Below are 24856 nucleotides of genomic sequence, written 5' to 3' on the forward strand. Positions count from 1 at the left end.
TTAAATGACTGGGATTTATGTGAGGCTAATAATTAAAAGGGAGGATTTGATTGTGGGCTGAATATTTGAAGACGGTCGAGGAGAGGCTAAATAATTAAAAGGGAGGATTTGATTGTGGGCTGAATATTTGGGATCCGGCTTGCCTGCTCCCTTCCCATGCTCCCATCCGTGCTCCCACTTCATCCTATGGCTGTCCTTTTTCCTTTTTCTTTTCTAATCTAATATTTGGGAGCAGGCAAGTCTCATCCGAATATTTGAAGACGGTCGAGGAGGACTGTGTGATCCGGACAAACGTGACCACCATTGACAATGGTGACGAAAAGAAGAATTAGTAACAATAATGTGTCTCTAGAAATGCATAATTTTTTTATGGCCGGTTGTATCGGCGCTAATAACATTTTTTCCCCTACCGATCTCTACGTGCCCAATAATAAAAGAAAATAGCATGCTATAGAGTCAAATAAAGTCTTCCATAAATAGTATTAATGTGTCAATCAACCGTGTGATCTCATTATCAAAGCTTTTTTATTAATATTAATGTTATTTAGAGAGATAAGGCAGTACGTACGTCTTCTCATTATTACAATTGAAAACATGTTTTAGGACCTCTAGAGCTTGATACCTACTATTTTTATTTTTTAGAATTGTTTGTGTACAATGCATGTATTTCCACTTTTTATTTTGTTAATATTGTGTGAAAACGGCACGGATCACTGACAACTGGTGCTCACCAGCCACCTAGCACATCCCAACACCACATCTACAACCATCATGGAATATATTTCAAGCTGGGATAGAAGATAACCAGTTCTATTTTAACTTACAATATGATGATGAATTATAGCTCTATATAGAAAATTAAAGTCCATTTGGAATCGGTAGAAAACTTGCTACTCCCGTATCATTGTGTTTTGCCCATTTAATTCTAACCAAATTTAAATACACATTAATTGCGTCTTCCGTAGCAACGCACGGACATTTTTGCTAGTCCTACAAATTTATGCAGACTGTTCGGGGCAGAGTGTGAATAAAACAAAAAGCTCGGTTTTCTTCTCTTCGAATACGCCAACAGGGAGACGCCACATAGTGAAGCAAAGGTTGGGTATTTGCGTGGAGGCATTCAGTGAGCGCTACCTTGGTCTTCCTACAGCAGTGGGAAGGATCACCAGCGAGACGTTTGATCATATTGGCGATCGGGCGCGGACTAGCATGCAAGGATGGTCTGAAAGGAATTTTGCTTGTGCAGGACGTGAAATTCTTGTGAAATCAATAGTGCAAGCAATACCTACCTTCAACATGTCTTGTTTCTGCCTCACGAAGAAAGTTTGCAAGAAGTATACAGCAAACATGGCGAAATATTGGTGGAGCAGCTCACTTGATAAACGGTCTTTGCACTGGATATTATGGAAGTCGCTCGCATCTCCAAAAATTAATGGCGGAATGGGCTTCCGTGATATGGAACTCTTCAACATTGCTCTCCTAGGGAAACATGGTTGGAGGTTCATGACCAGCCTAGACTCTTTATGTGCTCGTGTTATGAAGAGCAGGTACTTCCCAAATACTGATTTCATGCATGCAACAATGTCGCAATCATCCTCTGCCATATGGAGAGCTATTGTGGCTGGGCGGGAAGCTCTTCGAGCTGGTCTGATTATGCGTGTTGGGGATGGCAGTTCCATCTCTGTTTGGAATGACAAGTGGATCCCAGGTACAATATGCATGTTCCCTATGATTAGGCCAGCCAATTCTCTAATCCAGTTTGTTCAGGAGTTAATTGATGATGTAAATTCGAGATGGAAGGATGATCTAATCCGTAACACTTTCCTAGCACCAGACGCAGAGGCTATCTTAAACATACCACTACGCAATGGGAGAGCTAACGTGCAGGAGGGGGGCAGCGGAGGCCGCGGCGGAGCTGCGGCAAGGCAGCGCGGCACAACGACGTGGTCGGCGCGCGGCGACAGGCGGCGCGAGCGCGCAAGCGAGAGAGAGAGAGGGAGAGAGAGAGAGAGAGGCGCGGGCTCACGGTGGGGGTAGGGCACGGGGCAGCAGGTGTCGTGGGGGAGGACGGGGACGTCGTCGGCGTCGAGGAGGCAGGCCGGTGGGGGGAGCGCCGGCGAGGTCCAGGCGGGGAGGGGGCGACGGTGTTCGGCGGCGACGTCGGGCGTCGAGGGCGCGGTCACCCCGATCCCGATCCGGATCGGGGGAGCGAGGGGGGAGCGAGTGGGGCGAGTGGGGCGACGGGGTGGACGGCTAGGGTTTCGGGAGGGGTTAAGGAGAAGGGTTGGGCCGGTGGCCTGGCCGGCTGTGGCCTGGTGGGCCGAAGCCCAAGGGGCCGGGGGTTTCTTTTATTTTATTTTTGCTTTATGTTTTGTTTATTTTCCTTTTATTTATTTTGTTTTACTGCTTTAATTCAACTTAGGGCATATAAGTATTTTATAAATTTGTGTTTTCTTTACTATAATTATCTATGTAATATTTGGCACTAACCGAACATTTTTGTTTTGATGTTTGAAAACTTTTGATGTTTGACAATATTTAAATTTTGAATTTGAAAGTTTCGAACCGACGCGAGATTAGCAACAGTAAACGAGGTGACGTGGCATCATTAGCAGAGATTCACTACAGCTTAAATATCTGGACGTCACAATTCTCCTCCACTACAAGAAATCTTGTCCCGAGATTTAGGAGGTAGAAGGAAACAGTGCGGGGTATTCATCACGCAGGCGGTCCTCGCGTTCCCAAGTGGCTTCATCTTCAGAATGGTGCGACCACTGGACTTTGAGGAACTTGATCGCCTTCTGACGTGTGCGGCATTCAGCTTGGTCAAGAATGCAGACCGGATGCTCTTTATAGGAGAGGTCCTGTTGCAATTCGAGCACTTCATGTTCCACTGCTCGGATTGGATCCTTGAAGCAACGGCGGAGTTGTGACACGTGGAACACATCATGAACCTGGGAAAGGTTCGGCAGAAGCTCCAGTTGATATGCCACTTTTCCACGCCTTTCAAGAATAGTGAAGGGACCGATATAGCGAGGAGCTAGCTTGCCCTTGATCCCGAAGCGGTGAGCACCCTTCATTGGTGTAACTCGAAGATAAGCCTTTTCGCCAGGTTGATAGACCATGTCTTGGTGATGGCGGTCATACTGACTTTTCTGACATGACTGAGCAGTCTTGAGATTCTCGCGAATAATGCGAACTTGTTCTTCGGCCTGTTGGATAATATCCGGACCGAAGAGTGGACGTTCCCCAGTTTCTGACCAGTTTAGAGGGGTCCGACACTTTCGTCCATATAGCACTTCGAAGGGGGACATCTTCAGACTAGCTTGATAGCTATTATTATAAGAGAACTCGGCATATGGAAGAGATTCCTCCCATTTCTTGCCGAAGGAAATTACACAAGCTCGAAGCATGTCTTCGAGAACTTGGTTGACACGTTCAACCTGTCCTTGCAACTGTGGATGAAACGCCGTACTGAACGACAGGTGAGTTCCCATAGCTTCTTGGAAACTCGCCCAAAATCTTGAAGTGAATAAGCTGCCACGGTCTGAACTGATAACCAGTGGAATACCGTGAAGTGAAACAATTCTGGACATGTAGAGAGTAGCAAGCTGACTAGCAGTGATTGTCCCTTTGACCGCCAGAAAATGTGCAACTTTAGAAAGCCGGTCAATGACGACAAGAATAGCATCATTACCTTTCTGTGATTTGGGAAATCCAGTGACGAAGTCCATTTCAACATGGTCCCATTTCCATTCAGGAATAGAGATAGGTTGCAGAGTTCCAGCCGGCCATTGATGCTCTGCTTTGATACGGCGGCAAACGTCACACTCAGCAACATAACGAGCAATATCCTGCTTCATATTGGACCACCAGAATCTTTGATGAATATCCTGGTACATCTTTGTACTACTAGGATGAATAGACAAAGGCGTATCATGAGCTTCTTTCCTAACCTCTTTAGTCTGATCCAGGTTTTTCCTCGAACGTGGTACCACTAGGCGGACTTTGAAGTACAAGGCGCCATCATCGGTGATAGAGAAGAAGGAGGTCTTTCCTTCTGCTAGATGACGTTTAATCTTATGGACTTCAGAGTCATAACCTTGAATAGTCTTTATACCAGCTACGAGATCCGATACGACAGCCAGGGTATTTAGAGAACCCTTAGTAACAACATGAAGATTCATCTTCTGAAACTCTGGGGGAGGGGGCGAGTGCTCCAGGAGGAACAATATGAAGGTTCAGCTTTCTAAATTCTTCGACAAGCGAGGGCTGAACTTTGTGAACCTGGAGGTGATTGCAATAAGACTTGCGGCTCAAGGCATCAGCCATTACATTAGCCTTGCCGGGGGTATAGGATATACCCACGTCAAAGTCTGCAACAGTCTCCATCCATCTCTGCTGACGGAGGTTCAGATCTGGCTGAGTAAACAGATACTTCAGCCTTTGGTGGTCGGTGTGTTGGGGAACGTAGCATAAATTCAAAATTTTCCTACGTGTCACCAAGATCAATCTATGGAGTCATCTAGCAACGAGGGAGGATTGGATCTACATACCCTTGTAGATCACGCGCGGAAGCGTTCAAGAGAACGGGGTTGATGGAGTTGTACTCGTCGTGATTCAAATCACCGATGATCCTAGCGCCGAACGGACGGCACCTCCGCGTTCAACACACGTACGGAGCAGCGACAATGTTTTGATATCCTATTTGCAAGATTTCATAAATGATGCAGTAATTGCTAATATAGTTCCAACAGACTCTTAGCATCGCTACGAGTGAGAAAGTCTCACCGTAGTCAACTCCTTGAACTTGTCGGAAACTTCTTAACGACAAGTCGAGCTTTCTTAATGGTGACATTTACCATCATTGTCCGTCTTCCTTTTAAAATCCATATGTACCTAACAGCCTTACGACCATCAAGTAGTTCTGCCAAAGTCTACACTTTGTTTTCATATATGGATCCTCTCTCGGATTATATGGCCTCGAGCCATTTTGGAATCCAGGCCCACCATCGCTTCTCCATAGCTTGTAGGTTCATTGTTGTCTAGCAACATGACTTCCAAGACAGGATTACGTACCATTCTGAAGTAGTATGCATCCTTGTTATCCCACGAGGTTTGGTAGTGGCTTGATCTGAAGTTTCATGATCACTATCATAAGCTTCCACTTCAATTGGTGTAGGTGCCACAGGAACAACTTCATGTGCCCTGCCACACACTAGTTGAAGAGACGGTTCAATAACCTCATCAAGTCTCCACCATCCTCCCACTCAATTCTTTCGAGAGAAACTTTTCCTCGAGAAAGGGCCCGATTCTAGAAACAATCCCCTATTGCTTTCGGATCTAAGACACGAGGTATACCCAACTGTTTTGGGTGTCCTATGAAGATGCATTTATCCACTTTGGGTTCGAGCTTATCAGCCTGAAACTTTTTCACATAAGCGTCGCAGCCCCAAACTTTTAAGAAATGACAGCTTAGATTTCTCTAAACCATAGTTCATACGGTGTCACCTCATCGGAATTACGTGGTGCCCTATTTAAAGTGAATGTGGTTGTCTCTAATGCCTAACCCATAAACTATTGTGGTAATTCGATAAGAGACATCATGGTATGCATCATATCCAATAGGGTGCAGTTATGATGTTCGGACACACCATCACACTATGGTGTTCCAGACTGTATTGGTTGTGAAACAATTTCCACAATGTCTTAATTCTGTGCCAAACTCGTAATTCAGATATTCATCTCTATGATCATATTATAGATCTTTTATCCTCTTGTCACGACGATCTTTCAACTTCACCCTGAAATTACTTGAACCTTTCAATAATTCAGACTCGTGATTCATCAAGTAAATGTACTCAACATCTACTCAAACCATCTGTGAAGTAAGAACATAACGATGTCCACTACACGCCTCAACACTCATTGGACTGCACACATCAAAATGTATTACTTCCAACAAGTTGCTTTCTAGTTCCATTTTACTGAAAAACGAGGCTTTCAGTCATCTTGCCCATGTGGTATGATTTGCATGTCTCAAGTGATTCAAAATCAAGTGAGTCCAAACGATCCATCTGTATAGAGTTTCTTCATGCATATCTACCAACAAACATGGTTCGCATGTCTCAATCCTTTCAAAAATGAGTGAGTCCAAAGATCCATCAACATGGAGCTTCTTCATGTGTTTTATACCGATATGACTTAAGTGGCAGTGCCACAAGTAGGTGGTACTATCATTACTATATTTTGGCATGAACATGTGTATCACTACGATCGAGATTCAATGAACCATTCATTTTAGGTGCAAGACCATTGAAGGTATTATTCAAATAAATAGAGTAACCGTTATTCTCCTTAAATGAATAACCGTATTGCGATAGACATAATCCAATCATGTCTATGCTCAATGCAAACACCAAATAACAATTATTTAGGTTTTAATACCAATCTCGATGGTAGAGGGAGCGTGCGATGCTTGATCATATCAACCCTGGAAACACTTCCAACACATATCGTCAGCTCACCTTTAGCTAGTCTCCGTTCAATCCGTAGCTTTTATTTCGAGTTACTAACACTCAGCAACCGAATCGGTATCTAATACCCTGGTGCTAGAGTACTAGTAAAGTACACATCAACACAATGTATATCCAACATACTTCTATCGACCTTGCCAGCCTTCTAATCTACCAAGTATCTAGGGTAATTCTGCTCCAGTGGCTGTTCCCCTTATTACAGAAGCACTTAGTCTCGGGTTTGGGTTCAACCTTGGGTTTCTTCACCAGAGCAGCAGCTGAATTGCCGTTTCATGAAGTATCCCTTCTTGCCCTTGCCCTTCTTGAAACTAGTGGTTTCACCAACCATCAACAATTGACGCTCCTTCTTGATTTATACTTTGGTGTCAAACATCGCGAATATCTCAAGGATCATCATATATGTCCCTGATATATTATAGTTCATCACGAAGCTCTAGCAGCTTGATGGCAATGACTTTGGAGAACCATCACTATTTCATCTGGAAGATCAACTCCCACTCGATTCAAGCGATTGTTTTACTCAGACAATCTGAGCACAAGCACAACAATTGAGCTTTTCTCCTTAGTTTGCAGGCTAAGAAAATCGTCGGAGGTCTTATACCTCTTGACGTGGGCACGAGCCTGAAATCCCAATTTCAGCCCTCGAAACATCTCATATGTTTCGCGATGTTTCAAAACGTCTTCGGTGCCTCAACTCTAAACCGTTTAACTGAACTATCACGTAGTTATCAAAATGTGTATGTCAGATGTTCGCAACATCCATAGACAACGTTCGAGGTTCAGCACACTGAGCGGTGCATTAAGGACATAAGCCTTCTATGAAGCAATGAGGACAATCCTCAGTTTACGGACCTAGTCCGCATAATTGCTACTATCAACTTTCAACTAAATTTTCTCTAGGAACATATCTAAACAGTAGAACTAAAGCGCGAGCTATGACATAATTTGCGAAGATCTTTTGACTACGTTTAGGATAATTAAGTTCATCTTATGAACTCCCACTCAGATAGACATCCCTCTAGTCATCTAAGTGATTACATGATCCGAGTCAACTTGGCCGTGTCCGATCATCACGTGAGACGGACTAGTCATCATCGGTGAACATCTTCATGTTGATCATATCTACCATACGACTCATGATCGACCTTTCGGTCTTCTGTGTTCCGAGGCCATGTATGTACATGCTAGGCTCGTCAAGTCAACCTAAGTGTTTGCATGTGTTCCGAGGCCATGTCTGTACATGCTAGGCTCGTCAACACCCGTTGTATTCGAACATAAGAATCTATACACCCGATCATCACGTGGTGCTTCGAAACTACGAACTGTCGCAACGGTGCACAGTTAGGGGGAACACTTTCTTGAAATTTTAATGAGAGATCATCTTATTTACTACCGTCGTTCTTAGTAAAAAAGATGTATAAACATGATAAACATCACATGCAATCAAATAATAGTGACATGATATGGCCAATATCATATAGCTCCTTTGATCTCCATCTTGGGGCTCCATGATCATCTTGTCACCGGCATGACACCATGATCTCCATCATCATGATCTCCATCATCGTGTTTCCATGAAGTTGCCTCGCCAACTATTACTTCTACTTCTACAGCTAACGGTTAGCAATAAAGTAAAGTAATTACATGACGTTTATGTTGACACGCAGGTCATAAATAAAGACAACTCCTATGGCTCCTGCCGATTGTCATACTCATCGACATGAAAGTCGTGATTCCTATTACAAGAACATGATCAATCTCATACATCACATATATCATTCATCACATCCTTTTGGCCATATCACATCACAAGGCATACCCTGCAAAAACAAGTTAGACGTCCTCTAATTGTTGTTTGCATGTTTTATGTGGCTGCTATGGATTTCTAGCAAGAACGTTTCTTACCTACGCAAAGACCACAACGTGATATGCCAATTGCTATTTACCCTTCACAAGGACCCTTTTCATCGAATCCGATCCGACTAAAGTGGGAGAGACAGACACCCGCTAGCCACCTTATGCAACTAGTGCATGTCTGTTGGTGGAACCAGTCTCATGTAAGAGTACATGTAAGGTCGGTCCGGGCCGCTTCATCCCACGATGCCGTCGAATCAAGATAAGACTAGTAACGGCAAGCATATTGAACAAAATCAACGCCCACAACTACTTTGTGTTCTACTCGTGCATAGAAACTACACATAGACCTAGCTCATGATGCCACTATTGGGGAACGTAGCATAAATTCAAAATTTTCCTACGTGTCACCAAGATCAATCTATGGAGTCATCTAGCAACGAGGGAGGATTGGATCTACATACCCTTGTAGATCACGCGCGGAAGCATTCAAGAGAACGGGGTTGATGGAGTCGTACTCGTCGTGATTCAAATCACCGATGATCCTAGCGCCGAACGGACGACACCTCCGCGTTCAACACACGTACGGAGCAGCGATGTCTCCTCCTTCTTGATCCAGCAAGGGGGAAGGAGAGGTTGATGGAGATCCAACAACACGACGGCGTGGTGGTGGAAGTAGCGGGATTCCAACAGGGCTTCGCTAAGCGCTGCGGGAGGAGGGAGATGTGTCACGGGAGGGAGAGGGAGGCGCCAGGCCTTAGGTATGGTTGCTCCTCCTTTTCCCCACTATATATAGGGCCAAGGGAGAGGGGGGAGGCACAGCCCTTGCCCCTTCCTCCAAGGAAGGGTGCGGCCAAGGGGGGGAGGAGTCCATCCTCCCCAAGGCACCTCGGAGGTGCCTTCCCCTTTTAGGACTCTCCCCTTTTTCTCTTCTCTTGGCGCATGGGCCTCTTGGGGCTGGTGACCTTGGCCCATGTAGTCCAAGGCGCACCCCCTACAGCCCATGTGGCCCCCCGGGGCAGGTGGCCCCACCCGGTGGACCCCCGGGACCCTTCCGGTGGTCCCGGTACAATACCGGTGACCCCGAAACTTGTCCCGATGGCCGAAATAGCACTTCCTATATATAATTCTTTACCTCCGGACCATTTCGGAACTCCTCGTGACCTCCAGTATCTCATCCGGGACTCCGAACAACTTTCGGGTTACCGCATACTAATATCTCTATAACCCTAGCGTCACCGAACCTTAAGTGTGTAGACCCTACGGGTTCGGGAGACATGCAGACATGACTGAGATGACTCTCCGGTCAATAACCAACAGCGGGATCTGGATACCCATGTTGGTTCCCACATGTTCCACGATGTCAAGGACTTAATCAATCCCGTATACAATTCCCTTTGTCTAGCGGCATTGTACTTGCCCGAGATTCGATCGCCGGTATCCCGATACCTTGTTCAATCTCGTTACCAGCAAGTCTCTTTACTCGTTCCGTAACACATCATCCCGTGATCAACTCCTTGACCACATTGTGCACATTACGATGATGTCTTACCGAGTGGGCCCAGAGATACCTCTCCGTCACACAGAGTGACAAATCCCAGTCTCGATTCGTGCCAACCCAACAGACACCTTTCGAAGATACCCGTAGTGTACCTTTATAGCCACCCAGTTACGTTTTGACGTTTGGCACACCCAAAGCACTCCTACGGTATCCGGGAGTTGCACAATCTCATGGTCTAAGGAAATGATACTTGACATTAGAAAAGCTTTAGCATACGAACTACACGATCTTGTGCTATGCTTAGGATTGGGTCTTGTCCATCACATCATTCTCCTAATGATGTGATCCCGTTATCAATGACATCCAATGTCCATGGTTAGGAAACCGTAACCATCTATTGATCAACGAGCTAGTCAACTAGAGGCTTACTAGGGACATGGTGTTGTCTATGTATCCACACATGTATCTGAGTTTCCTATCAATACAATTCTAGCATGGATAATAAACGATTATCATGAACAAGGAAATATAATAATAATCAATTTATTATTGCCTCTAGGGCATATTTCCAACACGGTGAAGATTTCGCAACTATTACCGAGAAGGTAATGTCGCCACTGCTTCAGTGCATGAATGACAGCAGCAAGCTCGAGGTCGTGAACTGGGTAGTTTTCTTCGTGAGGGCGCAGTTGATGAGAGGCATAAGCAATCACTCTACGCTCTTGCATTAGGACACGGCCTAATCCTTGACGGGAAGCATCATAGTAAATGACGAAGTCCTTAGTATCAGGTGGAGCAAGCACTGGGGCAGAAGTCAACTTGTCTTTGAGCGCCTGGAAACTTTCCTAACACTTGTCTGTCCAGTCGAACTTGACACCCTTATGCAACAGATTAGTCAGAGGCCTGTCAATCTTGGAGAAGTTCTCGACGAATCGACGGCAATAGCTGGCGAGACCGAGAAAACTTCGGACTTGCTTGACATTCTTCGGAGGAGTCCAATCGAGAATAGCCTGAAGTCGTTCAGGGTTGACGGCAATACCATCCTTGGAGATGACATGCCCAAGATAGGTTACTTTGGGGAGCCAGAATTCACACTTGGAATACTTAGCATACAGTTGATGCTCTCGAAGCTTTTCCAGCACAAGACGAAGATGTTCAGCATGTTCTTCCTTGATCTTGGAAAATACAAGGATATCGTCCAAATAAACCACGACGAACTTGTCGAGGTAATCCATGAATATATAGTTTATCAGACGAGAGAAGGTGGCTGGAGCATTCATTAAGCCGAATGACATGACGGTGTACTCGTATGATCCATATCGAGTCACGAAGGCGGTTTTTGGGATATCCTCTTCACGAACACGGATCTGGTGGTAACCCAACCTCAAGTTGAGTTTGGAGAACACTGATGAGCCAGCCAGTTGATCATAAAGATCATTGATCCGAGGAAGAGGGTATTTATTCTGAATGGTAGCTTGGTTTATAGGACGGTAGTCTTGGACTAATCGGTTTGTCCCATCCTTCTTCTTAACAAAGAGAGAAGGTGCTCCCCAAGGAGAGCAACTTGGGCGAATGAAACCTTTGACAAGAGATTTGTCAATTTCCTCCTTAAGCTCAATGAGTTCATGTGGCGGCATCTTGTAGGGTTGTTTGGCTATAGGGGTGGTGCCGGGTTTCAAGTCGATGATGAATTCGACAGCTCTAGCAGGGGGAATCCCTGGAAGTTCTTCTGTGAAGACGTCTTGGAATTCACAAACGATGAGAATGTTTTCAATGCCCTCGAGTGGTGCAGCGTTCAACGCATTCAAGGCATAAAGTCGTGCCTCGGCGTTCTGAACTAGATGAGCTTGGTAAGCAATTATTTCATTAGAAGGGTGTAGCAGATGGACGACCTTAGTGGCGCAAACTATAGAAGAAGTATGCGCTTTCAACCAATCCATCCCCAGAATGAGGTCGATGTTAGACGACTTCAGGATAATGGGAGAGGCATAGAATTCCAGCCCTTCGATTTCCATGGGGACGTCGATGCCAACCAGTGAGGTTTGACATTGTCCCACGGGGTTTTTACCAATACCGAAGTGTTCATCTCCTCACATTTAACATCATGCTTGTATGCAAAATCGTCTGACATGAATGAATGCGATGCTCCTGAATCGAATAAAACAGATGCAGGTACTAAATTTACAAGGAGTGTACCCATCACGGTAGCAGGCTGGTCTAGAACTTTATTGAGATCAGTGTGGTTTGCATGAACACAACCATTGAGGTCCAAACCACACCTTCTCCTTTCCGTGAGTTATCATCAGAGCGCTTCCAGCAAAGGTCCATTCCAACATGACCAGCTGTCGCAGCTCCTCCCCTCGCCCCTCCGGTCCCAAACCCGGGGACTGGGAGAGTTGCACCATCCCGCATAGCAAGTTAGCGTCACTTCAGGCCAAGGGATTCCTCCCTTAGGCATACATGGTCCCGGTCCGAGCCGGTCTCGCCACCTATAATGGCGGAAAACAAGCGGAGAGCACCCCCAATCCTTCTAAAGGAGAGCGGGTGTGCCTCGTCCCCTATCTAATAAGGGGACTGGGATTTCCAATTCACCCGTTTCTCCATGGGCTTCTGGAGTTCTATGGCCTCCAGCTGCACCATCTCACGCCCGCCTCCGTATTGCACATCGCAGGTTTCGTCGCCCTTTGCGAGCTATTTTTAGGCGTGGAGGCTCATTTCGCGCTGTGGAAGAGGTTATTCTGCCTGGTGCCCCGTTCTGAAAAGGGGTCTATATATCAAGTGGGAGGAGCCGAAGTATGGCGCATCGCCGGGACCAGATACCTATCCGAAACCCCAAAGAAGGCGTCCGAGGACTGGCCTTCGGAATGGTTTTACATAGATGACGTCCCGCTTCCGGACCCTATCCGGGTCGGTCTCCCTGAGTTCAACAGTGCTCCATTGAAGAAACGCTTGAGCTGGCGTCCGCGGAGCTCTCAGAGAGAAAGTGATAGAGACGTCCTTTACCTGATGGGCCGGATAAGACTGTTGGCTCATTCCAGACTAACCATGATTGGAGTCATGGCCGCATGCATTATGCGGGGGGTGCAGCCGCTTCAATATAGAGGCCACCCCATGTGGGATTTCAACGGGGAGGATGACGCCACACGTTACGGTCGTAAGGGGCCGGACTCAGCCGCCGCCTTAGTAAAGATCTTATCCTCTTTGTATAAGGGAGAAAAGGAGGAATTCCTCCGCGTCAATCCGCAGGCCGGATTTACTATGTACGATCCTCCAAGTTGGGTAAGTGAATAATTGCGCTTGCCTGTTTGTTCTATACTCCCATGGTTAGATATGTAGTCTAATGACTTTAGTGCAGGAACTGCGACAGGAGGTAAAGGATATAAATAGACGCCCTCCACAGCCCGAGGACCCAGAACGGTCCCTCGATCCGGACTCCGAAGAGGATCCGGACATATCGGTGGAGCTTATCGACGGGGTGTTCCATCAGCTAAGCAAGGACAATACCTTGGTAGCCATCACGGCTGATTACCCAGGGTTAATCCCGGCCTCCAAGGTGACAGAAGCCGGCATCTCATTCCCTCGAGAGAGATTGCACTCTCGCGTATTCCGGTGTTTCTGACGACAACCATGTTTTGCAGGGGAGTTTTCCAAGGCAGGAGGCCGAACCTGCGGCGGCCAGCCAACGAGGGGCCGCAGGGCCCCGTGGGGCAAAAAGGAATGAAGTCCGGACTGAGATGCCGGCGCAAAGGTATAGTGCACCCTCTGTTTCCCTGGTGTTATTCTGTCAGGGCATATTAACGTTCGTGCTATCTTCAGAATGAAGAGACCTTGCCGGACTACATCCGGAGAGGTTGCCAATCGCGCCTCCGCCAGCCAGGCTCCAACGGCTGGCCAGGAAGCGGAGGCGAGCACAAGGCGCGTACCGGATGCTCCTCCGACAGAGGATGAGGACAGGCTGTCTGCCACAAATTCTGAAGTGGAGAGTGCCATGAACCACAGGCGTCGCCGGACAGTTCTACGCGACGCTTGTTTCTCCCAAGAGGCTTTAGATACCTTTAATTTGGGAGATGCGTACCTCCGTGCCGCTCAAAATGGTTTAGCCAGGGCCACGGAGCAGTATGTAAAAGACATACGGGTAAGAAAATTTTGGTCAAAGATATATATACCAGTAGCCCCCGAGACTTGAAACAGTTAGAGCAACTGATTTAAGGATCTTTTAATATGCAGGTTCTTACAGAGAAGAATATTGTACTGTCCCAGGAGCTGGAAAAGTGCAGGGCCCAACTAGAGGCCGCACTAGCCGCAGCAGGGGAGTCCAAAGAGACCCCCTCAGGTAAGATAGACTTCGAAAGATTAGTATTGTGCGGTGTGGGTGTAAATCTGACAAATCATATTGCAGATGGCGCCGGACTCGATCCGGACAAACAACAACTCTTACGCCAGCTAAAGGCCGGTGAGAGTATGTTGACAAGGGTGAGGCGAGAGAAGAATGATCTTCAGGATGCCAACACCAAGCTGGACGTCGAACTTAAAGATGTTCGTGGCCAGCTGTCAGACTCCACGAAGGAGAATCAACGGCTTCGACGCGGCATTTTTAGTAAGTGCTTGAACGAACTTTGAAAAAAGAGTTCGGCGAAGAAGTCGACTAACAGAGTAATGTCTGTAGGTATGCTCACAGGTTGTCCTGCAGAGGAGATGCCCGGTTCTACGGGTGAGCTTCTTCCCGAACTCATGCAACTGCACGAGCGAATTCAGCAGGCGATGCGAGGTGTTGCCCAAGCCTTATGGCCTGCCCACTCCATGCCCGAGGGCCTTGGAGAGCTTGCGGAGAAGCTGAAGGGAGCTCGGCGGTGCTTCCGGTTGTGGAAAATATCGGCCTGCCGACAAGGCGCTAGGGAAGCCTGGGCCATGGTGAAGACCCGTTTTATGAAGTCTGACCCAAACCACATGGCCGAGGTCGGACCGGTGGGGCCTGACGGGAAGGAGATCCCTGTGAGCTTAGTATACGGCCAAGTAGAGTTGGCCGCGAAGTATTCCCAGCAGGACTATAAATTAGACAGCCTGTTAGATGGTATAGAAGAGGAATACAATCAGTCAGAATGACTATGTAATTTTGAATTGACATGTGTAATGCCTTCTAGCCGGATTGTAGATCATTTGTCGTTGCCGACCTTTTCGCTTCAACCTCGGGACCTGACGGTCCGGAGTGTGTCCGAATACCATAGCGGTTATATAAGAACCGTGGTATGCGTGGAGACCAGGCGTAGGGGTCATTAGTGCTTTATCAGACAAGTGCCCAACTAGTTATGTTATATTACATGGTTAGTAAGAAACATCTTCCAGAGAGAATAGTTCCGTTGGGGGTTCCTTTTGCTGGGAGGCATGCCCTAAAGTGCATGTCCGGACTGCGTAAAAAGACGCAGAAAAAAGCATCTGGGGGCGCATAAAAAGAAAAGGATCATCTCTTATCTCACCGACCGAATATTCCCTTAAGAACGCTAGCTTTCGGCTTCACCCAGTCTGAGGTACACATCCGGCTGACCCGGCAGTAACAATCGCAGAGGTGCTCCCTTTACCATCTAGCCGAACAATCGGGAATGTAGGGGTAAGCACAGGAGCCAGGCAACCCAGCTTGGCCAAAACTTAAGTCATATCGATGCATATAATGGTGAAGAAAAAGGTACATGCGGAAGTTTGACGCATGTGTTGGGCGTGAAGCCCGTATAAATAAGCTTCTGTTAAAGAAGCCCCCAGGTTTAATGAGCGCGAGTGGCGCGTCACTAGATAAGCCTTTAAGGGCTATAAAAGAAAAGAGGGGAAGGAGAGAAATGTAAGATAGAAAAATGCAAAAAATGGACAGAGGAAGGAGACGAACACAGAGTCCGGCGCTAGGCATAGAATCTTCGGAGACGGGTGGCGTTCCATGGGTTCGGCTCGAGTCGGTTATCCGACGCATCTCGCAGGCGGTATGCCCCGCCAGTCAGGACTTGGTCGATTATGAATGGACCTTCCCACTTGGGCTTGAGTTTGTCCTTTTTCTTATCCGACAGGCGTAGAAATAGTTCGCCAACATTGTAATTTTTGTCCTGTACTTCTCTGCCTTGATATCTTCGGGCCTGCTGTTGATAAAATGCGGAATGGGCTTTTGCCACGTCGCGCTCTTCCTCTAGGGCGTCCAAGTTGTCCTGCCGATCGAGCTCGGCTTCTCTTTCTTCGTACATGCGCACTCTAGGTGAGTCATGAATTATGTCGCAGGGCAGAACTGCCTCTGCGCCGTACACCATAAAAAATTGCAAGTGCGTGAGAGAGCTCGCTTTAGGCTCAGTTTTACTATCCTTAATAATAGCTGGAGTAAGAATTTTTTAAAAGATCACCTAGGAGCAAGAAAAGCTTACAGAAATAGCGATTTTTGTTGTCTTATTATTCAGGCCATCAGCATAATTGTCAGGGTAAAGCCAACAGTATAATTGTCGTTGTATGCTAAATCCTTAGTGACAAAAAAAGGATAAATTTGGTACTACAATTCAACCTGCTAATCTAGAAACCGATTTGACCGCAAGTTAGGTTGGCATGAACGCTCCTATAATAGAAGATAGGGTTATCTCTACGTTATGAAGGCAGATGAAACATGAAGCTCTCTACTAATGTGCAGCAAGAGCATTGCAACATCCACTAAGGCCCAGTTCTTTTCGTGGTGGATTCTGCAGAATCAAGATTCTAGAAATTTCTCACAGAATCTGTCGCCTAGTTCTTTTCTAAGATTGTAGTTTGAAATTGTGGATTCAGTTATGTGGCGAAATGTCTGTACTGCCCTTAGACAGAAAATGTTTGATGAATTGTTAACACTTTAGCTTTAGCTGCACTGACTTTCTCCATCTAAAACATACAGCCATTAGCGCATCTATTCATCAGCACATACCAAAATTACCAAGCACCAAGTAGCAGTACCAAATTGGCAATTACCAAATTGAAATTGTCAAGCGACAGATACAGATTTAAACATACATCAATGCATTAGCAGTACCATTTATTCATCAATACATGCATCTATCCATCCATCTATTCACCTAGATGTTAACAGAGAAACAGAGAAGAATACAGAGGTAGAAGAGAGACGGGACAGAGAAGAAGAGTTCCCATCGGGCGTCTAGGCAGGGCGGCCAGAGGCGACCAGAGGCGGCAGGCTGCCCTTCCAGCGGGGTCGCGAGGAGCAAGGCTGACGGAGCTCCCGTCCGGCGGCGTCGTGAGGAGAGGTGCTGTCGGTGTTCCCATCTGGCGGCGGCGAGGCAGGCCGTCGTGAGGAGAGGGGCCGCCCCAAGGCGAGAACCGACGTGTAGGCTGGGCTGCCAGGGGGTGGCCGGTGGCGGGCTGGTGGAGCTCCCGCCGCCGCTAGCGCTCGTGGGGATCGAGCGTTTGATGGGCCGTTCAGTCGTGCAAAAGGGGCAGTTTGGCTGTAAATTATTCCTCCAATAGGGGTACTCTCATATCCGAAACGTTTTCTTTGGTGGGACTTACCAGAATACTGGGATTCTGTGAAAATCTATGTTTTTCGAGGATTTTGAATTGCACTAGGATTCTGCAGAATCCGCTCGAGATTTTGGAAGGCAAATCGAGTTCTTTTCGCTCAGGATTTTCCAGGACGAGATTCTTCACAATCTGTTCAAAAGAACTGGGCCTAATTGCCGAATGCAGCGGTATTCTTTCGCTGGAGGTCATTGCTGGATTTGCTTTAGCTCTTCGGGCTGTTTTTCGTAATCTCCAAGCCTCTTCAACCACCGTAAACCGAGGTCAGATCCAGACTCAGCTGCTATCTGGAACTGCTCCTTTGCCAGCTTTACTGGGTCCTGCTGTATGGTCCTTTTTCGCACCTTCCCAGTTGACGGACTCTTGCCTGAGTTGAACCTGGTAATGACTTCAGGCACTTCAGCACCTGAAACAACCACACGGTAAGCATAAACAGATAGGCCTGGAGTCTGGAGTAATCTAACAATTCCAGCCAAAATTAAACAAAATCAGTTGACCAAGAGCTGTCCAAATTAATGGTGAAACCATAACTTCACAACCTGTTTACTCTAAAATAGCCATTACAAGAAGGATAATATAAGGACACATGATTATCTCTTGAAACGTTAAGAGTTACTCCCTCCGTAAACAAATATAAGAGCGTTTAGATCACTAAGAGTTACTCGCTCCATAAACAAATATAAGAGCGTTTAGATCACTACTTTAGTAATCTAAACGCTCTTATATTTCTTTACAGAGGGAGTACTTGTCTACAAACCTTTCAGAAGAAGGGAACCATATGCAATTGCAGCTCCAGCATGTCCCTGAGATGTCAGAAAAACAGAAATAACAACGTGATTCATGGGTTGCAAGTAAATAAGATAATTTTGAGTTGATCTATTTCATTTACTACCTTTGCTGAAGCTCTATGGAAACACCACATAGCTGAAGCTATGTCCCTCTTAACGCAATCCCCAGTTATATATACAGCACCAAGAAGATACAAAGCACCAGGATGCAACTGCATTCAAAGATAGGTAAAAGCTGAATATGCTTACCAAGAAGCATAGTAGAAAATATATGATCAACATTCAGGTGGCGAGCATACCTGGTCAACAGCTTTCTCTATATAATGAAAGGCCTGTTGATCAGACTGAACATGATCATTCTACAAGCAACAAGGTAACCATCAACTGAGGTGAAGAAATATTCCACCGAAATGGTCTAAGGAATGAAACTATCATTTGCCCAGCAAACAACTAATATTCGATTAATAAAGTGCCCCACAAAAAAAAGAATTAAATAGGTGGAACAGAAAGATGCCAAAAGCAGATGAAGAGTGAAAACCTCAACTCTTAGCCGACATCCAAGTTCATACTGTGCCTCTGGATCACCCATGTTCGCAGCTTCAACAAGCAAAGCAGCACCACTGTACGCATGAAAAGTGAGAGATGAGCATAATTCACATGAAATGTGTACTGAAGGCAAGTTTTGCTTCATGTGGAGGTAGCGGAATAAATGTTCCTACTAAAACGCAGCAAAAGAAAAGGATGGTTTGCCTCACTCAATATTTTACGATTTAATTGAAGGTCAAAAAAGTAAACATCGTTCCCAATTTTCTTTTCCAATCAAGGAGCTGCTAATCTCGTTAATCTTCTGTCCTGGTAAGTACTAATGCAGCAATTATTGCTGACTAATTGGACACATAATGTTGTTAGTAACCGCAATTCAAATATATTGCCAGTACAAATTATCTCAAAGCGCCAAACTCGAGGCATACCAGTGGTTTATTAAACATTTTGACCAAGACAATAAGGTTCAGTTCCAGTTAGGATTTTGAATAGGTTCACCCGCAAAAAAAAAGGATTTTGAAGAGGTTTTGACCCACAAAATTTCAAGTTACTCTTTTCTATTCCCTCTGTTTCTTAATATAAGACTCTGTAGAGATTTCAATACGGACTACATACAGATGTATATAGACGTATTTTAGAGTGTAGATTCACTCGTTTTGCTCTGTATGTAGTCCATAGTGAAATCTCTAAAAGGTCTTATATTTAGGAACGGAGGGAGTATTAGATAGTAGATACCAATGCCCATCAGGCCATTACCCCATTGCCCAAATGCTGCATACACCTTATAAACATCAACCGAGATTCATAAGCAAAGCTGTGTGACATTCACACGAACTTCTTAACTTTGTTGGGGAAACTAGTATTTCTCATGAGCTGCTAAGCATAGTAGCTACAAGAGTAACGAGACCCATACAAGTAGCGGTGACTTGGACATCAACAAAGACACACTTTTATGGAAGATTTCTTCACACTGCCTGATATGTAAATATTACTAAAACACTTAATTAACAAGGTATACCTACAGCGCTAGCCAAATTATATGCAATGCAAACAAAATTATCCTGCAGCTTTAGCTCTGTCAGATAAAACAAGCACAGTATTATCTGCAACTGGTCCGTCAGATAAAACAAATACTAAGAAATAATTCTGGTATGCAACTATCTAACTGAGGCGCAATGGTATCCAGTATTCAGAATCATGGCACTTACATACTAGCCAGGTCCTTAAAAAGGATAGTTCGCAAAAAAAAAAGGTCACTTATAAAGGATTCAAATTGAGTCAAAACAACAACATAACTACATAAGCAACGATAAAATTAGTTGTTTGCATCACGTTCACAGATTCCTGGAATAGCAGTGAAACAACAAAGTAGTGTACATGCCATATGAGCAGGTTGAACGACACAGCAAAGTAAGTAAATTAACACTAACATCATGGGAGGTAAAATTAACTCACATTGCCTTGCACGCCCCGGGAACATGGTACTTGAAATGCATCTTGGCCAGCCAACATCTCGCGTGAGTATTCATATTGTCGATCTCTAGAGCCAGCTCAAAGTTCTCCTTTGCGCCCTTCGACACCGAGAAAGAATCGCACAACAAAAAGTTAAAACCCCAACAACAGGTCACAACAGAATGGTTCCAAATGGGGGAAGAGAGGGAACGTGAATCCAGAGCTGTACCCTGAGAAGTGGGATTAGTCGCTTGTCGTTGCGGTCGGCGAAGTCGATGACGCGATCGACCTCCTGTAGGGCGCTCCAACCCTTGGCCACCAACTCCATTGCCTTCTTGTTCCGGTCGTGAATCCATCTCTGCAACCACAAAGAAGTTTATTCACCGCCTGGCAACATACTAGAGCATGAAATCAAATAGATACGTAGATGCGCGCGTCTCATCCGCGCCACACTCACCTGGTGATTCAGCGTCGAGGCCAGCTGGGAGACATGGCCGGACGGGGAAGACGAAGCGGCGGCGGCAGCGACCCGCCGCGCCGATGCGGCGATCATGGCGGGGTGACGCCCTTCTCCGTGAGCCCGGCTGCAGAGGGGATGACAGGGTGGTCTGCCCCCCAAAAAAATTATAAGCAATATGGACATGTGAACATTCTAACTAATTACGAATATCACAAAGAAATAGATCAATATGGTCTTACAAACACACTAAAATTCTCAATTAAATCTTAGTTTTGCATAAAGAAGCCTACATATTACATACTACATGGAACATACTCCCTCCGTTCCGAATTACTTGTCGCAGGTATGGATGTATCTAGATGTATTTTAATTCTACATACATCCATTTCTGCGACGAGTAATTTGGAACGGAGGAAGTAGTAGATAGTGCATACCTTGAGAAATTCAAAAAGACTGTTTCTGGCCTACGTTTTTGCATTGCCATGAAGATATCAATTATATCAGCTTCATTCACCTCTGAGAAAGCATCCCTCTCAATGTATGTGACTAGGCCGAAATTATGTGCAAAATTATGTATGGATAGTGCAAAAATGAAACCCTAAATCAGAAATTAGGGTATTTCGGTACCTTCAATTCCGGAGGCTGGTGTGGTGACTGAGCGGCGGTGGCTGCCGCCAAACTTGCAGGGGGGCGAGGGCAGGGGCGCCAGGCTTCCGGCCGGCGGCAGGGGCACGGCCGTGCGCAGGGAGGGGCGTGGGCAGGGAGGCGCGGCTGGACCAGAGGGCCGTCCGGCCGGGCGGGAAGGAGAGGCGCGGGCGCCGGGAGGCTGGGATCCGGGCTCCGACTGGCGACCGGCGGTGAGGTCGCGAGGAACGGCGACGGCGAGGCGGCTGGGCGTCGATGTCGGGCAGTGGCACAGTGCTGTGCGAGGGCGTCGCCGTGTCGGGAGGAAGGGCTCTGCTCGATGTGGACTGGGCCGCGAGGACTATTTCTCGCATTCAGCGAGGCTCGCTGAACCGTTTAGAAATAGAAAAAGTAAGAGAAAATGAGGGCCTGGGTTCGATTCTGTACTGCATAGAGTTTTTTTTTCTTAACACAATACAGACGCAAGCGCTTATATACACGCGCAGACACTCACCTTATAAACATGTACACACTCTATTTCTATGAGCATCTTCAAAAGACTGAGCTGGCATATTATCTTGAAATTTATGAAGTTGCCGTAGTCACCTCATCGTCAACGTGAACGTCTCGAACTTGAATCCTGGTGGATTGAGGATATCATAGTCCCTCTAACCATCCAACCACAGACTACATAGAGTTGCTAGCCGCTATGCCACTTATCATTTCGCGTTCGCACCCTAGTTGATGTAAAAGACCGGAGCTTTCTTTTCTATTTCTCCTCTTTTAGTGCTTATTCATTTTTCTTCTTTTCTTTTCTCTTCTCCAACTTTTCCTTTCTTTTTTGCATTTGTCCCTTCGTTTTTTCCTCCTTTTTCATTTTTTGTTTCTCCTTTCTCCTTTGTTTTTTATGTTTGCTTTCGTTTTCACTCTACATTTTCATATATGTCAAAAATATTTTTTGTATAAGTGGTCAACATTTTTTGTATACACATTCAACATTTCTCAAAAACTTGTTCAACATTTTCATAGTTATTCAAAAAAAATCAAATGCTTGATCAACATTTTTAATACTTATTCAACATTTTCAAATACTTGTTCAACATTGTATTATACTCGTTCAACATTTTCTAATATCTATTCAACATTTTTAAAATACTGTCGAACAGTTTTAATACTTATTCAACATTTTCAAATACTTGTTCAACATTTATCAAATTTTTGCTCAACATTTTTAAATACATGTTCATCATTTTTTATATACTTGTTCAATATTTTTTTAATACCTATTCAAAATATTTAAAATATTTTTTCAACATTTTTAATACTTGTTCAACATTTTTCAAATACTTGCTCAACATTTTACAAATTCTTGTTCAACATTTTTTAATACTTATTCAATATTTTATCAAATGTATTTTTGAAGAGTGTTTTAATATATATATATATATATATATATATATATATATATATATATATATAATATTTTTAAAGTATAAAAAATGAAAACAAAAACAAAAAATGTAAAAATAAATAAAACTAAGGAACATGCCGGTGTTGCCAGCGCGGGTGGCCCAGCCTAGACGCTCACGCGCTTCAGCGAGTCAGATGCCTCGACTCGCTGAACGCGAGGAATAGCGATGCCCGCACTGGGCGTGGTTGTATTTGTCAACTGGTATGTATACTGGGCCATTTTTTTCTGGCCCTGTAACTAGATGTTCCAGCCCATGATAAAGTTTTTTCGGAAACCTAGGAGCCTCCGCTTAGGCGATTAGGGTTTCGTGGAGCACGGCGGCGCTCGCCAGATCTTGATTGGCGGGGTGCGTGATTGGCCGGGCAAGATGTCCTCATCGGGCGCCGGCAGGGGGTGGGTCTAATCCCACGCCTGGGCGGACAGAGAACCAAGGAGAGAAGGCGCAGGCGGCACCAGGATCGTCGGGCGCGGCTAGGGCTCAACTGGAAGAGGCCCTTGGAAAACTCGGGATCACCGACGAGGAGGCGACGCCTCTAGTTATTGATGATCGGGAAGACGAAGCTCCGGTGAAGTGGCTACTTGCAGGGAAGGTTTTGAACCGCAAGCTCCTCCATATCCGAACCATAAGCAATGCCCTCCGCCCAGCTTGGGGAAACCCTAGGGGGTTGAAGTTCACGTCCATGGGAGATAATATGTTTGTGGCTGTGTTTGAATCCAAGAGAGACAGAGATCAGATCTGGGACGGATCGCCGTGGCATGTGAGCAAGAACGCGGTAATCCTTGCTGAATTTGAGGAGTGTATGAGGCCGGATGAGGTGAGTTTTGACCGGCTGCAGTTATGGGCACGAGTTATCAATCTTCCCTACAATCTCAGGGATGATGTATGGGGCAAAGAAATCGCAAAGCAGATTGATAAGAAGGCTTCCTCGGTGCAGTTTGACCACACGGGAGGTTATTTGCGCGCGAGAGTCACCATTGATGTGAGTAAACCTCTGAGGAGGTGGATTTTAATTGAATCGGCCAGGAGGAAGAAGCAAGACTTGTATGAGATACAATATGAAAATGTGTCGCACTTCTGTTTCTCCTGTGGCCGCTTGGGACATTCGGAGCTCTTTTGCCCTACCCCGGGGAAGAGAGACAAGAACGGAGATCTCCCCTTTGGGGCAGGCCTGCGTGCTCCGGAGAAGAGGAGGAAAGATTTCTCGGGTGACAGTACGAAGAGAGAGCACACTACAGCCAGCACCAGCAAACGAGAATCAAAGAACTCTAGTAATGTTGCTACGGGCAAAACTACTATGGAGGTTACCTCACTGATCAAATCTCGCTTACCAAAAAGAAAGGAGGTGCCTACCCAGGAATACCGAAGAGTTAATCAACCCCTATTGTTGAAATCTGCTGTGGAGCATGAAGACATGAGCAATAGTGAGGATGGTTCAGAGGGGCAGAATGAAGAGGACAGGCTTAGGAAGAAGAAGCCAACACCAGAAAATTCGGCAGAGGCTACGGTGCAGCCCTGCCCGTCCAAATGAATTGCATGAGCTGGAACTGCCGGGGGCTTGGGAACCTCGAGGCAGTTCGCGAGCTTCGCAGCATTGTGAAGCAAGAAGGTCCTGCCCTTTTATTTGTAATGGAAACTAAAATAAGGGCAAAGAGAGTGGAAAACCTGAAACTCACGTTGGGGTTTGCGGGTTGTTTCGCAATCGATAGTGATGGTCTGAGTGGTGGTGTTGGACTGTTCTGGTCGAAGGAAGTTTCAGTTGAGTTGAAGAATTATAGTCTGAGTCATATTGACGTCATAGTTAAGAAGGAGGGACAAGTTTCTCCGCCATGGAGATTTACAGGTTTCTATGGAGCACCGAGAGCAGAGAATCGTTACCATAGCTAGCGCTTCATGAGAACTCTTTATGCGATCCAACATCGAGTTTGGATCTGTGTTGGTGATTTTAATGAGACCTTGTATGGGTCCGGGCACTTCAGCCGGGCGGCACGGCCGGAGTGGCAGATGCGGGCCTTCCGCGAGGTGGTGCAAGAGTGCGCCCTACAGGATCTAGGGTGGAATGGCTTGGAATACACATGGGATAACAAACAGCAAGGGGAAGCGAA

The 24856-nt window shown here is 45.9% G+C and overlaps 1 protein-coding gene across 2 annotated transcripts; it reads right to left on the reverse strand.

Annotated features, from left to right (window-relative positions):
* Positions 1-17432: 17432 nt before the first annotated feature.
* On the reverse strand, positions 17433-21632 carry LOC123127241 (uncharacterized). Of its 2 annotated transcripts, none has more exons than XM_044546846.1 (9): positions 21286-21632; positions 20656-20806; positions 20428-20556; positions 20202-20317; positions 18742-18823; positions 18503-18562; positions 18308-18415; positions 18173-18218; positions 17433-17821 (listed from the first exon to the last, which is right to left on the reverse strand). In XM_044546846.1, exons 2-9 carry the CDS (start codon positions 20749-20751, stop codon positions 17604-17606), a joined length of 855 nt encoding a protein of 284 aa, XP_044402781.1. In that variant the 5' UTR covers positions 20752-20806; positions 21286-21632; the 3' UTR covers positions 17433-17603. The 2 variants fall into 2 exon arrangements, with proteins under 2 accessions (XP_044402781.1, XP_044402780.1); XM_044546845.1 differs by lacking the exon at positions 21286-21632 and adding an exon at positions 21093-21174.
* Positions 21633-24856: the final 3224 nt, after the last annotated feature.

The sequence above is a fragment of the Triticum aestivum genome, chromosome 6A (genome assembly GCF_018294505.1).
Source record: "Triticum aestivum cultivar Chinese Spring chromosome 6A, IWGSC CS RefSeq v2.1, whole genome shotgun sequence".
NCBI lineage: Eukaryota > Viridiplantae > Streptophyta > Magnoliopsida > Poales > Poaceae > Triticum > Triticum aestivum.